Source organism: Haemaphysalis longicornis, unplaced genomic scaffold (assembly GCF_048455015.1).
Source record: "Haemaphysalis longicornis isolate Haplotype H1 unplaced genomic scaffold, Haemaphysalis longicornis Haplotype H1 scaffold_5, whole genome shotgun sequence".
NCBI lineage: Eukaryota > Metazoa > Arthropoda > Arachnida > Ixodida > Ixodidae > Haemaphysalis > Haemaphysalis longicornis.
This window is the reverse complement of record NW_027526385.1, coordinates 59,043,736-59,058,732: the sequence shown is the minus strand read 5'-3', so window position 1 is coordinate 59,058,732 and position 14,997 is coordinate 59,043,736. Positions and strand designations below refer to the sequence as shown.

Genomic DNA, 14,997 nt, shown 5'->3' with positions numbered 1-14,997 from the left:
CGAGATGGGAGAACTGTTAGGAACTTTGCGGACCTTTGTTGACCGGGGGCGAGTGCTGTTAATTTCGGGGTGTGTTGTACTTTTGCTCGGCAGCGGTTGTCCAAGCGGTGCAGGCTCGGTCTTGAGGAGGGGGGGATTGTGGGGGCCCGTGTTCCCTTACGCCTCGCCTGCACATGTTTCCGCGAGCTGGGAGCCGCCATTTTGGGTAGCCGGCGCGTCACGTAGGTCGTGTCCTCTTCATGACCCCGCGCGACGCGCCGAACCGGCTTGCCGCGAACGTGTGCACGAGGGCGCGAGGGAAGGAGGACCAGTTTGTCACCTTCCTTAGCGCCACCCTCTCCCCGACCTGGGGAAGATCTCCTCTCCCCTCCGAGCTGAGCTGCGGGACGAACGAGCGCTCCGGCGGGGAGTCGACTGGGCGATTTGGTCGGAGTCGGTTGGCTCGGCTGTGCCTACGCCGAATGCCCCGATGACGGTGAACCCAGTTGGCTCCACGGACTCTGCCGAGAGATTCTGCCCTGATCGGTCGCCTCGGGATGCCTCCCCTGCTCCCGCGGCCGTGATGACGGATATCGAGGTCTGAGCCCAGCGGCTTGAGCGAGCGACAGGAGCCACTGTCTCCCCGCGAGCGATAGTCGTGTTGTCTGGTGTATGCACTGTATCTGCCAGGCAATAAAGCCTCACTTTGGATTGCCGGAGCCTGTCTACCGCATGTGAGTACCCGAACCCGTGCGTGAGTCTTCGGATTCCGCAGGGCTAGTGTACGGCGCGTAGCGTTCTCTAGCAAAGCTAGCCGGGGTCCCCTGCTATCCCGTACGTTAGCCCACACTATGCACCAGTGTTCATAGACCCATGGACAGCAAATAACCCTCGATGCTCCTTCTTTTAGTTCTGGCCACTCAGCGCTCAGAAAAATGCCTGAATTGGTTGTTTGTTGCTCAACGTATTGTTGTTGCTACGGATGGTGCGATTCATTCCTTCTGACAATTGTCCCAAATTAATCAATATTGTTCATGTACCAAGAAACGTACTGCATACATGTCTGTATTCATTAACACTGTTGTTAAGATTGAATCTTGTTGATTGACACCGCTGTCCTATGTGTAAATGCGATGCGTTGGCCCCGTCAAGGGCCATTTAGATCTCCTTTCGCCTTGCCTCGTGAGCATAGTGCACCCTGTATTTACGTCCATATAAAGGCTTGATTTGATTTGATTTTAATACACACAGTGTTGCCACAAAATGCCTCCAAGTTACAACTAAACCCTGCGTTAGTGCACGTAGACCAGCTTGATAGCACTGGTAACCCCATAGGCCGCGAAATGCATGCACGCGCACATGGCGAGTGTAACGTGGACTGGAGCGCAATCAACGGAGCGAGGCATGAGGGGCGCCCACCTTGTTCCTCCGACTGGAATGTCCCCTGGAGCACAAAGCGATCCGGGAAGTAGACCCGGATGACGGCTAGAGGGTACCGCTCCACTATCTTCTGGTTGCGGGCCTCGCGCAGCTTGCTGGTCTCCAGGGGACGGTTCTCCAGCATCTCCCTGGTACCACAACAGAGAGAGCAGGTGAAGTCGTACACGCGGCCGAAATCTCCAATCACAGCCTTGAGCGTTGTTACAACAATGAGAGAATTGGGCGTCACTCCTACAAGATGTCCACAAGATGCTGACCTACGAATGAAATGCCTCGCCATGTTTTGGCGATAGCTCATGTAGTGTACCACCCTCCACCATATCGATGGACGCGAATGTCAACGTGCAAGAACGTTTTGAAAGGAGATTGCACCTAATGCGTGACCTCATTTGCTTTCTGCCATGTAGTTTGTCATCACTGCAGTAGTTTATAAGCAGGTTAAGTCCGAAAAATCACAAAAACAACTTGTGTCACGTTCAAAATACCCACACTCACACACTCTTTCCGCCACATGAGAAACAGCCAGCTGCGGCAATGAGGCACAGGGGCAACTTTTGTTCTTAAGTTGTGCTCAAGATTAGTGATGGATTTGTTTGCAGGTAGGCATGTAATGACACCTGACACGATGACACGGGTCGGACCACTTTTGAAGAAAATTCCCCTAGACCAGGACTGCGTTGATCAAGCGTCATCAGATAACCGACGGCACTTGAGCCACTCCCACTGTTCCTCAAGTTTAGATATGGCCATGGAACTGCCTGTTGGGTAACGTACCGTGTCCTTGGTGAACACAGGTAAAGCTGGTGAGTGCTGGGAACAATATATGCGACTACTTTATGCCTAACCTAACAACCTTCAGAGGTTAGAGGCCATTGCCACCCTCAAAAGAAACAGTAGCAAGGTGCAAAGTACATTTTCCTTACTAATCAACACTGAGCACCTTTTTGACTTAAAACTCAATGCCCTGTTCCTATGCTAATCATTTTATTTGTTCAATTTCGTTACAGATTTGATACTCATGGTAGTGCTCATTACAAAAGGCCGTATTTCTAGGCATTAAAAAAGCTTGTTTCGGGTGCCTAAAACTAGGCACGCAAAACAACGTTTTAGGCCTCCAACGTCGTAAACATAGGCACAATACGTTTTTACATGAATGCAAATAATTTCAAACAAAGACATGCACGACCTATATCTAAGACAGGAAATCCAAAACTGCTATTGGTGGCACAAAGACGCCACCAGTTAAACATAGCCATTCAATTGTCCCATAAAACTGCTGGACAAATGACGATTCATTGGCTGAATTCAACAAGTGCAGTGACCACATTCCTATTCAAGAGACACTGTTGCTTGATCCAGCGTCACATATACTGAAACAGGCATAAAAATTAATACTTGATAGCTGGAAATACTGACTAAAAAAGTGCTACTTTGTGTCTGCCTGACAGTTTAATTACAACACGACAAAAACAGACACAAATAATAAACTTGAGAGACGACGATTTATCAAGAAATTAACCCGCCCTTAGATAGGGGCTGTTAGGTACAACTCTAGCAATTTTCTCATATACATTGATATTACACAAATTGTTCAGGCAAGACGTCCCAACAGGGCCAAATACATTTCCACACATTTTATTAAGCGCATTTTCAAAAGGTGTTTAGCAGACAAACAGTTTTTTTGACGGAAAAGTGTATCTCAGAGCCTTAGCTGCTAGCTTTCAACTTAAAAATGACCTGCACACGAAGGTGTGTTTGATATTGAACCATTGCATTGAAAAGAAAGTTGGATTTGAGTATGCTCTTAAAAATGAGGGTGCGACAGCACGTGTTAGAAAAAATCTGTTGGGACTTAAGCATGCGAACGTAGTCTAAGAATCACTGTAAAAATTGTGGAAACAATAGCAAACTACCACCATCTCCAGATTTTTGGATTCAAAATTGAGCCTCTTGTCACTGTGTCCCACGCCACTGCTGTTAGCGGTTGTTTTTTAGGAGTCTGTTGAACTAGGGGACTATGTGGAACCTAATAGAGTTCCAAAGAGTCAATACTAGCTGCTGGGTAACATGAACGATCTCAAACTGCATTCAAAAGCGAAACTTTAGGCTAAATAGTGTTCACATAGGTTCCTAGTTTGAAAATAGGCATTCATACGCACTTATAGTCACTTAGGCACAAACGCCAAAAAAGGCACAAAAAAACGCCAAAAAACGAACAAAAAAGGCATTTGCCTGAAATCCGGTCTCTACTCATCACCAAATGGTAACAAAAAGAGTACACACCCCTCTTCAATAAGGCCCACACACACACACAAAAAAAAAAAATTGTCCACAAGCAGTTGCTCTGCCTGCTGTACACACAGGTCACAGTGAACTTCTAACATCTCTCTTTCCTCCCACTAGCCTTCAGTTATCAGAAAAAAAGAAAACAGGCATCGATACCTGCAATGTATTAATGCTTCTCTACACTATTTGATTTGCACAACCCAAAGGCAGCAGGTTCCCCATACCATCCGCAATCACAGCAATATCATGATCAAAGTCCGCTTCATCACGAGGGTTAATTTTGTGAGAAATTCATTGATGAAATAAAACGGGCTGACAATGCAGTGTTTCGAGAGGCCACAGGTCTCTAGCGGTCTCACCTTTGCCGCCTGTAGTCCGCAGCAAGGTACTTGGCGTCCTCCAGGGTCACTTCGAAGAAGCTGTCCCCAAGCTCCTCTGCAGTGGGGAGGCACAAGACAACTGTGAAACGCCCCAAACACAAAACTGATACAGACAGGTGAAATAGACAACATCAGTTTGAAGGTAATGTTGTCCTTACGTTTGAATGTAATACAGGCGACAGTCAAGCAACCACCTGTCAGGATCTCGGCATGGACCTTGGTCTACTCTGCGAGCTTTCTGAACCCTAGCCATGAGAAAGCAACAGCCCAAAACAATTCAGCGTGCTTTGGATGAACTCCTTCATGCAAGGTATTTGCAACTGTCCATGACAGGTAGGTATTGTCCGATATGTGTGGGAATGACAGCATCATCACCAGCTGTATGCTGAAGTAGCACAAGGTCAATTCCACCAACATATCATAGAAAGAAGCGCAGCGAATTTCATTTCAGCCTAATCCTTGACTAGGCTGAAGCGGACTAATGCACAGTACCATCCCAAGCGAAAAAAGAGAGAGAGAGAGAGAGAGAGAGAGAGAGAGAGAGAGAGAGAGAGAGAGAGAGAGAGAGAGAGAGAGAGAGAGAGAGAGAGAGAGAGAGAGAGAGAGAGAGAGAGAGAGAGAGAGGAGAGAGAGAGAGAGAGAGAGAGAGAGAGAGAGAGAGAGAGAGAGAGAGAGAGAGAGAGAGAGAGAGAGAGAGAGAGAGGGTAAAAATTGTCACAGTAAAATTTGCCTTGCTGCTGCAATGGGTAGATAGCAAACTTCCTGCTTTGTACGAGAGTGAAGGTTGATGATAAAGAGCACGCAAACACTGGAAACAAAGCAAGGGTAAAGTGCTTTTTACCTATTAGCTTATCACCAAGGGCTTCAATGGTGTCCGCAGTTTTTTTCTATCTCTCTTCAAATTAGACACTGAAGTTCGTGAAGTGTTGACTTAGGTACACAGTGCATCTACGTTCAAGCATTTCTTCACTTCACTACGAAGCAGCGGCCTATAACAGGTAGTTCATTCAAAAACAATATATTCGGGAAGGTGCGACGAATGTAAGGCATCACCCTCTTCCTCCCAGGCAGGGGTGGTAGCATTTTAAGCCTGTGCACGTGACACTAGACATAATTCATGTAACGAATTGCATTATCAAGAGAGCATGTTTGCACACTTGAAAGATCAACACCTCAAAAAAGAAAAGCATATGTCTCATTTAGACATGGAGAGTCCGTCTGCTGTTTGTTTACGATGCTCAAATTTCAGCCTTCACATCTGTAATGGTAACCTGGTCTACTGTTACTCAGCGCTTATATTTCTTTCCACGGGTTGAATGTTATGATATGAGCCAACAGAATTTTTACCGCAACCAGCACAACCAAATTCAACTAAGAGTGCAATGAAAGGGCACTTTCCTTGCGTGAAAAAAATTTTGTATAATTAGTAGTCACAACAATGCCGCGACTTGCACTTGAGTTGCTAAGTAAAGTTTGTTTTCTGTCTCTCTCAGCACATGCGTAATGCTGTCTACACTTTCAAGCTGATAAAAACAGACATTTTTGCCCTTTCCTTCATTGTCCTTTTTAACGGAAGCAGAAAGCTAAACTGAATGCAATGTGACACCCCATTGCTGCACAGTAGATGCTTCTAGGTGGTTTATTGTTGTAACCCATGCAGGTTGTCTCAGTTCAAGTGTATCTGCTCTCATTTAAAAAAAAACTTCAGCAGACTCTAGTTTCCCAATGCAAAGATTAGGAAAGTTTTAATTGAGGTTTGACACCTTGGAGAAACACCTGGCCTGTGAAGCACACCGTGTAAAGGACTCCGGCTAAACACAGACCACCAGGGTGCTTTACGTAGTAGTACTACTTTTCTTCCTATAATTACCAAGATGTATACGACTACTGTGTCGGTTGCACGAAATAGAAGGCGATAGCATCAAAAGACAGGCCACAAAATGACAGGCCAGGCACTAGTAGTGTCATCTGTGTCTCCATTTTCGCTTTTCCATTCAACAAAAACAAGACACTATGACGGGTACTGAACCCGCAACTGTAACCATGATAGCAGAATGCCACCCAGCCAGGGCAGTGCATTTCATCAGAAGAAGGCTTGCCTGAATTGTGAGAAGGAAACAAAAATTCCAAGACGACGAAAAACAAAGGAGTGCTTACCCGCAACAAATGGTGGACAATGCTCCAAGTTGAACAGCACAGCTTTCCGCTCGCCAATCTAGAAAGATGACAGAGAGATTAGAAAGAGGTTTTTTTAATCGTGTGGAAATTAAACGCAGGAGCAGTGAGCGACGCACACAGTAGACAAAGCGCTGTGTCCCATATACTCTGTGTCCCTCAGCCCTCCAGTGCTCAATTTTGCCATGACTGGCCAACTTGCCCAGGAAACCACACTTTTTTACTAATATGTACTTTGAAGGCGTCCCAGGCAAGCCCTCCAAATGGCTTGGGCAGAGAATTGGTTAGTACTTTGACATGAGGGACGTTTTGTCGCTCTTGTCAAACTCTCGTACAATCATGATCTCTCTAATCATCTCATAAATTTTTTTTCCAGATACAGAATCCCAGCTGGGCCTTTCAGTGGCGGCTCTGTGCAGTCTATTGGATGGCGCTATTTTTCTACGTAGATCTAGCGCATAGTGATTGTTTAGTGCATGCACACCATAGTAATTGGCTGCCTATCAGTCTACAGCGGACTGACATCGTTTACAGGTGTACACTTTTCACTGCGGTGCAGCTTGTTTATGTTTTCTTTCGGGTGCTTAATAAGAGCCCAAATCTCTGCCTCGCAAGCACCCCGGAAGTACACACTGCTTGTATACCGTCCTTGGAAGTGGCTTAGGCGACCTTCAGTCCATTACTTCAAAGTGCTTCATGAAGTCACCCCAGCCTGGGCTAATTCTACTGCCGATTTCTTCCTTATGGCTTGTACTAGCAGTGAAAGCTTGTGGGGAATAGTCATATCCACCCGACAACTCAGTATCACCCACAACTGCACCGCCCACTGCATCAAGCTTCAGTAAACACACCACTCAAAGAAGCCCCTCAGGCTCCTAATAAGAACTGGCGGCTGACAAACCTCTTGCTTGTCTTTTTCTCACTTTCCACTAACCCCCCAAAAACAAGTCACGTTTCACTAAAGAAGACTGCTGCTAAGAATGTGTCCCCAGTCATCCAACCCCCAGAACCAAGCACTGCCTATTATGGGCGTCGGCAGGGAGGTGCAAATGCAAAAGCGACACTCCCCCCACCCAAGCTACCCCAGCACTTGTACACCCTCCCCCCATGCCCTCTGCCTCTTTCTTCACGAAACAATGGTTCTGCCCCCCTCAAGATAAAATCCTGCTGACGCCCATGCCCGCCATCATTAACAAACAACTCTCTTTTCTTTTTAGGGCGACAGTTATCAGGAATTCGCTGCTTGGTGACACAGTGTCGCACATTAATCATGAAACATTTTGCGCACTCAGCTGCATGATTAACGGCCTTCAGAATTCAATCTAATTATATCGACCACTCCCACATGCCACACTGCACCCATTCTATCTAGATAGCTTTTCCTTTTCCTCTCGTCTTATCTTTTGCATATTACGTGCGCTGACCGCACTTCCAGCCTAACCCACTTCCCTTTTACGCAGCCTTTTCGGTGCGAATGGTGAAACGTAAAAGCGAGACCTGGCATGCCCAGGCAGGAATCAATCAATGATCAATAAATCAATGAACCATCAGTCAGACAATCGACCATCAGTCAAACATGAGTCAATCAGCCAGCAAGTCAACTATCAGTCAGCCAATCAACCGAACAATCAACCAGCCCATCAGTCAGTTGATTGATCAATCAATCAATCCAATAAATCGACCATTAGTCAGGCAATCATCAGCCAGTTGATCGATCAATCAATGAATGAATAAATGAATGAATTAATGAATGAATGAATAAATAAATAAATAAATCTAATTTAATCCAATCAAACGACTCACGTATTTGATGTCCTCCTCACGCACCACGGCTGCCTCGGCCCTCTTCTTGGGCGGTGACGAAGACAGTGGAGGGCTGACGCAAGCCCTGGGGGCTGCGGCATTTTCACTCGCAGATGCCACAGGGTGACTTGGCGCTGGGGACCTTCCAGGGACGTTTTGCGGAGATGACGGCCTGGCGTGGTCGGCGAGGGTGTGGACAGCAGTGGGCTTGGCAGCCGGAGGTTTCTGCACTCGATGAACAACGTGCCAAAACGCCATACGCGTGTAAGTCGTCACCCCACTTGCAAAGTTTGATAAACAATGATCAAGCCAGCCTGCCACAGAAGTGCAGACAGTGGAGTGAAATCATTTCAAGGCAAGACGTTCAATCTAATAGTTGTCACCAGTGGTTGCTCGTGATAATGCCTCTTTTGGAACTACCCATAAGAAGACGTTTCTAATGAACATGACGATTGGGTGAGGTACAGCGTTCTGTTCGTGCTGCACGTCATTGTTTTCTTTTTTCTTGTTGCATTAGTTATGAAGAAGTGTCAAGCAATTAGCCTAGCTCTGTGCTCTGAATTGAAATGAAAAAGTTTGGAGTTGAGAAAAATGTATCTAATCATAAATTGACACGTGTATACGTCAGCTCCTCACTTCTGTTTCCTGGCCTTGTGAAAGCGGTGTCAACCTTTATACACGTAAGTATAGCACTAGATTCTTTTGTGTATGTGAGTGCATGTGTGTAAGGCTAATTTTATTCTACGTTTAGTAGCTTCTGCCTAAGGTAAACGAGACGCTTGTCACAATTGCACAACAATCAAACTTCCGGATAAGTGGTAGTGCAAAGTGAGTCTAGTGCTTGTTACTTGGAATCAGAATTGTGTAAGAACTCGAGACAGCAACAAGAGGAAGCCTCTAGGGAACTTGCTTTCAGGTTTTGAGTAATGAAATCATAGCACAAAAATTCGTTTTTTGTTTCATTCACATCAGGGGGGGTGATGTAAAATTCGCTACATTTAACTTTAATGCACCGTAAAATAACAAACAGCCTCGCTTTCACAAACACACCCTTTCTTTTCTCCTCAAAACGACAGCACCAGTGTCCCCCTCGAGTTTTGCTGAATTTTTTGGATCACTAGTTCCGCAGCCAAAACCAGATAAGGCCAAAATCGCCAAACAACACCCTTTTACCACATTATGCAGCTCTCTTGCCAACGTGTGCTGAGGCCTGACATTATGCGCTCCCATCGAATAGCACAGAGGGCAACACCCTTGTCTAAACACCGGTTTCGTACTTATAGCCTTATCTTGCCTTAGCGGAAAAACATTTGAAGAAAACTATTGTGTCATTCTGAAGTATTGACCATATATTTTGACCTCGACATTTTGGGTGACAAGTTTCAGTCCGCAGTTTTGAGAGATAACCAGTTCAAGTTAAACTCAGTGTTATAGACAAGGGTGTTGCGCACTGTCCAAAGACGTTTTCTGCAAAAATTATGCTCGGGGAGCTATGAGAATATTCTTTTCAGCAAACTCAGAGCGTATCCATTAGCCACCACAGCAAGCTCAATCATCGGACACTCTACCTTGCGCCCGCACGTATCCATTTCGGCTCTATGGGAATATTGCTAAACTCCTAGCCCTGCGCTGTTGTATTACAGTTGAACCTCATTATAACGAACACTGATATAGTGAATTATTGGCTATAGAGTGCTAAATGCAAACTTCACTTGGTCGCACTTTATTTCAGCGACACTTAAAAAACTGACACCATGAAAGCCACGCGCGATATCAGATTAAAAGAAGAAATATTTGACCAGTAGTCTAAGAAGCTACTTAGAAAAACCCCCGTAGTCCGAAACTGCAGAAGTATAAAGGCCCTTTTGTTCGTGGACACTGTGGAAAGCTTCATCCTGCTCAGTGCTGTGAGTAGCCACCAGACGAAGATCACATCCTTCAGCAAATAAAGAAGGACGTAGGCCCGTTTTGTCAAGTGAACTTTGTTCTGCTGTAATTTCACGTACTCGCGTTCCGGTTCATTGAGCTCGAAATGCAACAAGGAGAAAGGTAAGGGTTCCCCTGCTTACTGTGGATTCGAAGCCTAAAAAAATGCATTCTTTTATCAAGTATTGTTGCGCAAGCCAGATTTTCAATTTCTTAAAGTCTATTTTTACCTCTACTGTTACAATGAATATCAGATATGACGAGGTAATTTGTTGTCCCAATACTGCTTCGTTATAATGAGGTTTACTCTATGTCCAAACTCTGGGTGAACCCTTGACTGAACCCCTAGCACTGACTGACCTCTGGGGGTGGTGACTTGGAGCGTGGCGTCGACTGCAGCCCGGTGGCCGGCCGTGCCTGTTTCGGGGACGTCGGCTGCGCCGGCCGGGGCGGGCTCTTGCTCTTGGCCTCCTTCTTGAAGGGCACTGCAAAGTGTCGGCTAACGTGGGCCTGCTCCACCACACCCCCCTTGGGCCTGCACAGCAGCCTGAAGAGGAAGGCCACACGGCCACAATGTAGCGCAACGCGTGCTCGCTGCCCTTTGAAAGCCACCTCTGCTATGTTAGCTTCTACGCTGCCCATTTTGTGTTTACCGAATGAAGAACACTCAAAGCGGTCTCAAGTTCAACGAGGAACTCCTTGGAGCTGCTCCGGAGGAGTTCCTCTGAGGTAGCGGGGGAATGACTGCAACAACCCAGCAATGTACGTACACACGCCAGCGCTGAACGTGCTGCATTCCAGACAGTGCTGAACTGAACATGCTGCATTCCAGTTTGACCAGCATCTGCTCACACACCCCTCTCCCCTTCCCTGCTTGAGCTGAGACAGGACAGGCGAGGCCAGGGCAGCACAAATGCCACAATACGGTTGAGCAAGGCTGCTACGGAGCTGCAGTTGGCAGAAGCTATTGATCTGGATTGATTTTGGGGCTTAACGCACCAAAGCCACACCTGAGCTGCGAGGTGTACCATAAAGAAGGGCTCCGGATTAATTTTTGACTATCTGGGGACCTTTAACGTGCACCGAAGTCGTGACACACACGGATGTTCTCAATTGATTGATTGATTGATTGAACGAACGATTGATTGATTGATTGAACAAATGATTGATTGATTGATTGATTGATTGATTGAACAATTAATTGATTGATTGATTGATTGATTGATTGATTCTGGGGTTTAACACACCGACACAACACAGGCAATGAGGCGCACCGTAGTGGAGGGCTCTGGATTGATTTTGACCGCCAGGGGATCCCTAATGAGTGCCGAAATCTCATACACACGGGCAATTTTGCTTTTTTCCTCCATCAGAAAAGTGGCCGCCGGCACAGGTGTTTTCACTTCTCGCCTCCATCAGAAAAGCGGCCACCACGGCCGGGATTGAACCCACGTCTTTGCGCTCAGCAACACGACGCCTTAGCCACTGTGCCAGCTCATAAGCTATTAGAGGCACTCATATTTGCCAGTACCAGGTTCAACAAGACAGGTGTTCAGCTTATGTTAGCTTCAGCAACTTATATCGGCACACCCACTTTTCACTATTTTTTTTTAGTGGTACAGTGAGGTTTACAAAGTTACGGCACAACAGTGCTTCAACTAAACCAGGTTTCTAATCCCAGGTAAAAATACCTCGACGCTTTGGCTGCGCAACATTGTTTGTGGTGACCCCTGAAACACCCTTGAACCCGACCTTCATGTTCTTAAACCGGCACAGAGTTCCTACACCCACAAATAGCCTTATGTTATTTCCATCACAAATACAGCCACAATGGCCCCCCAGAATTGAACCACCAGTGTACCTGCCCCCATCAGCAGAATGCCTCTGCAACCGAGCCAACGCAATGAGCTTTACGTTTAATGCGACACTTTTTTCATGACCGCACTGACATTGTTAAACACTGCGCACGCTTGGAGAGCTCCCAGAGAGAGGCCACAGCTCGCCGAAGGAGGTCCCAGTACCTGATTGCTGCCTTGCCACTGGTCAGGCCCAACTTCTGGAGGGTCGTGTCTCGCAACTGTTCCACACCGACAATCTGCAAGGGAGGGGATGTCGAAGAATACAAGGGGTCATACAATCGACCAGATTTAGGGGAAATCCCCAAGGTGGAGTAAGTTTCTGTGAAGGAAAGTTTGACATCCACCTAAATGCAGCCATACGGCTACAAAGGAAAGCTATACAGCTTTCTCAGAAACTTCGCAGTTGAAGAAAAATTCGTCCTGGTCTAGGATTCGAACCCGGGACCACTGCTTAACCGTATGAGACCACTGCTTTGTAGCCGTATGGCTGCATTTAGGTGGATGTCAAACTTTCCTTCACAGGGGTCATACAATGACGCATTCACCATATACTGACACAGAGAGCTGCCCAATCTGTCTAGAGATTGCGACATCAATAGAAAGCAAAAATGCACGCAGCTCGCTGCTCTATCGCAGGCCGACAGACAGGAGCAGTTAACAAGCCATTGCGGTCAAGACCCACAAATGACGTAGCTGTGAGTGCTGTCTGAGCAATGTTTTGTTATTGGCGGTGAGATCTTTGAGTGGCGCCCCCTGGCTCTGACGTCGGCTTAGGGATTCGCGCCGCTGTCGTCTGCTACACTCCGCTTGTGAGGGGCAACAGTGCCTGGGCTAGAAATCGCCCGCTTCGTTGCTGTAGTGCGTTAAAAAGCGTATTTCTAGCGACTCAGTTATTTTTCCAGCTTCTGACGCATCTGAATAATTTGAAGCCGTATCCCCCGCAAGTTTGCAACACACGAAGAGATCGAGAACAACTTTCTTCAGAGTATCGGTCAGAAGATCGTGTGTAACTCGTCCTTTATTTCTTACTCGCGAGGATCAGCGATCAGAGCTTCTAGAGTATTCAAAATGCGTAGGCTTCCCTGCAGTATTTTTTAGATGCTCCTATGAAGACTCAACAGTCTAATACTACGTACCAAGCACTGGCCTCTACACGCTCATCGCACAGCAGGAAATAAAGCGGCTTTCTTCTGTTTCTTTAGTTGTTGTCTTGTATCGGATTAATGTTTCTTGCTTGTTTTTTTCTGCCCAACGCATTATTTTTTCTGCGCCGTCCTCAACTTCTTATTGGGAGGTTGCGGGATGTTTGGGAGCCTCACAAAGGTCGTGCGGATATTTCCTTCATTTTGTATGGCATACATTCCCTTCATCACAAATTGGCTTTCATTACGGCTGCGTGCAAGAAGGTGCATATCCGCAGTGTGCTTTGTTTATTCACGTGCAAATACAATGAGAAGGTTTGTGCTATGCCACCGCGATCGCGCCCTAAACAACGTGGTCCACAGTATATCGAAAGCGGCTTTTGTGCTCCGAATTTCTATCGTAATTATATCGTTATCATAACGAACTGACTCTCAACTCGAACAATGATAACATGATTACGGTGTTGAAGGCATGATATACTCGCTAACTAACGTAATAAATCGTATACCTGCATATATTACAAGACTCGAAACCGAAGAAGAATTCCAAGTAGCTCTTTATTGCTTTTCAACTCTTCCAGGCGCGAAGAACAAATCCTATTCTACTCGGAATGGCGTCCTATGATTTGAAGAAAATTACTTTTACTCTCTTGTCCTGGACTGAGTACCCGGCCCACTAACCAGATCGATTTAATTGTTAGACAAAGTTTTCCCCTCCTCCCCTTACTCCTCCTCCTCCTCTTGAGTGCAGTTTTCCTATAACGCATATCCGAATATCGGGAAGATATGGCTGTGCAAAATATTCCGAAATATCCCTCCAGGTCTTAACAAACATATATGTGTTACTATAAATTTAACGAAGACGTGACTCGTTTTGCTCAATAAACTTCCATACTGGTTAGATGCCTGGTATAGAATCAGCACGCGCGTATATACACACTGGGTTATTTGGAACTCAACCTGCAGTTTTTGCCGTCTATAGTGCATATCGGCAAACTTTCATGCCTTGACAACGTAAAGTGATGTGACAAAACGCGTTCGAGCGTTCGGCAAGGTTGCAAAAACTGTTTTACCTTACATATGATTACCGGGAATCGTGATGCCTCCTGCCAAAGCCGACAGCCCTGAAGGCCTAGAATTTGTTTTGGTCTTCCATTTTCGCTGTTGTCGGTTATTAGCAGCTGACTGTTCCTTTTGTTCGAATGCTTACATGAGAAGCTGACGCCTAGCTCCGACTCTTCGCGCTCCGCACAGGACCGGCTTCGCAAGGAATGGGGTGGCGCCGGCAATGTTTCTCCCGTAGCGGTATCCAAAACTATACTTTAATTGACACCATGAGCTAGTGTATGCGATTTTAAGCCTATTATTATGATAAAAAGTTACCCACACGCCAATTCTGGTGCGGACAAGCATCAGACGTTGACCTAGCGCAAAGAAACAGCAGGGAGAGCGATCCTGAGTGAAGCAGACGACAAATGCGAGAATCCCTAAGCTGACGTCACGGAGGCGCGCTTCGCAGCGCCGCCTGTGTTCGCGCTCACCGCCAATACCGGTTATCATGGTTTTTATGTTTTGCGTCTTTACAACATCGCTCTTCCTCTAGTGGTTGTTGATATTGTGAGTGTTTGTTGGTGTCTTGGTAGCATCAGAGGGCTTATGGAAATGAATTAATTGCTTTTCGCTGGTGGGACCAATCTCTCACCTGTACATACCCATTATAATCCTCATTTGTGCATAATTATCATCGTCGAGCCTCGTTCTGCGAAGTCTCCGAGTTCCCTTGTGCCAGTCTGCTTTCGCCTTACAATATTTACACTGCCCATAGCACAATAAACTTTCAGTTATAAGTCGGGGCAGTGTCGACGCATCGCCTCCTGTATTTTTACAATGCCAAACGCATCGCGCGCTTCCCAATGGGAGTGAGTGGTACGCCTGCAGTGCCCACATGTCGTAAGGTGGGGCCCTGATCTGAACCAGGATCACCCAACCGTAACTGAATTCGAGAGC

At 46.4% G+C, this 14,997-nt stretch overlaps 1 protein-coding gene across 1 annotated transcript in view; it reads right to left on the bottom strand.

The window, feature by feature from the left end:
• Positions 1-14,997, bottom strand: part of LOC144138302 (tether containing UBX domain for GLUT4) — a 43,978-nt gene that overhangs the window by 13,790 nt on the left and 15,191 nt on the right. The window contains exons 5-10 of the mRNA XM_077670508.1: positions 12,011-12,084; positions 10,350-10,536; positions 8,064-8,288; positions 6,243-6,300; positions 4,065-4,140; positions 1,399-1,547 (exon numbers count right to left, since the gene is read on the bottom strand). Of these exons, the coding sequence (XP_077526634.1) occupies positions 1,399-1,547; positions 4,065-4,140; positions 6,243-6,300; positions 8,064-8,288; positions 10,350-10,536; positions 12,011-12,084 (769 nt within the window). The remainder of the gene's footprint in view (positions 1-1,398; positions 1,548-4,064; positions 4,141-6,242; positions 6,301-8,063; positions 8,289-10,349; positions 10,537-12,010; positions 12,085-14,997) is intronic.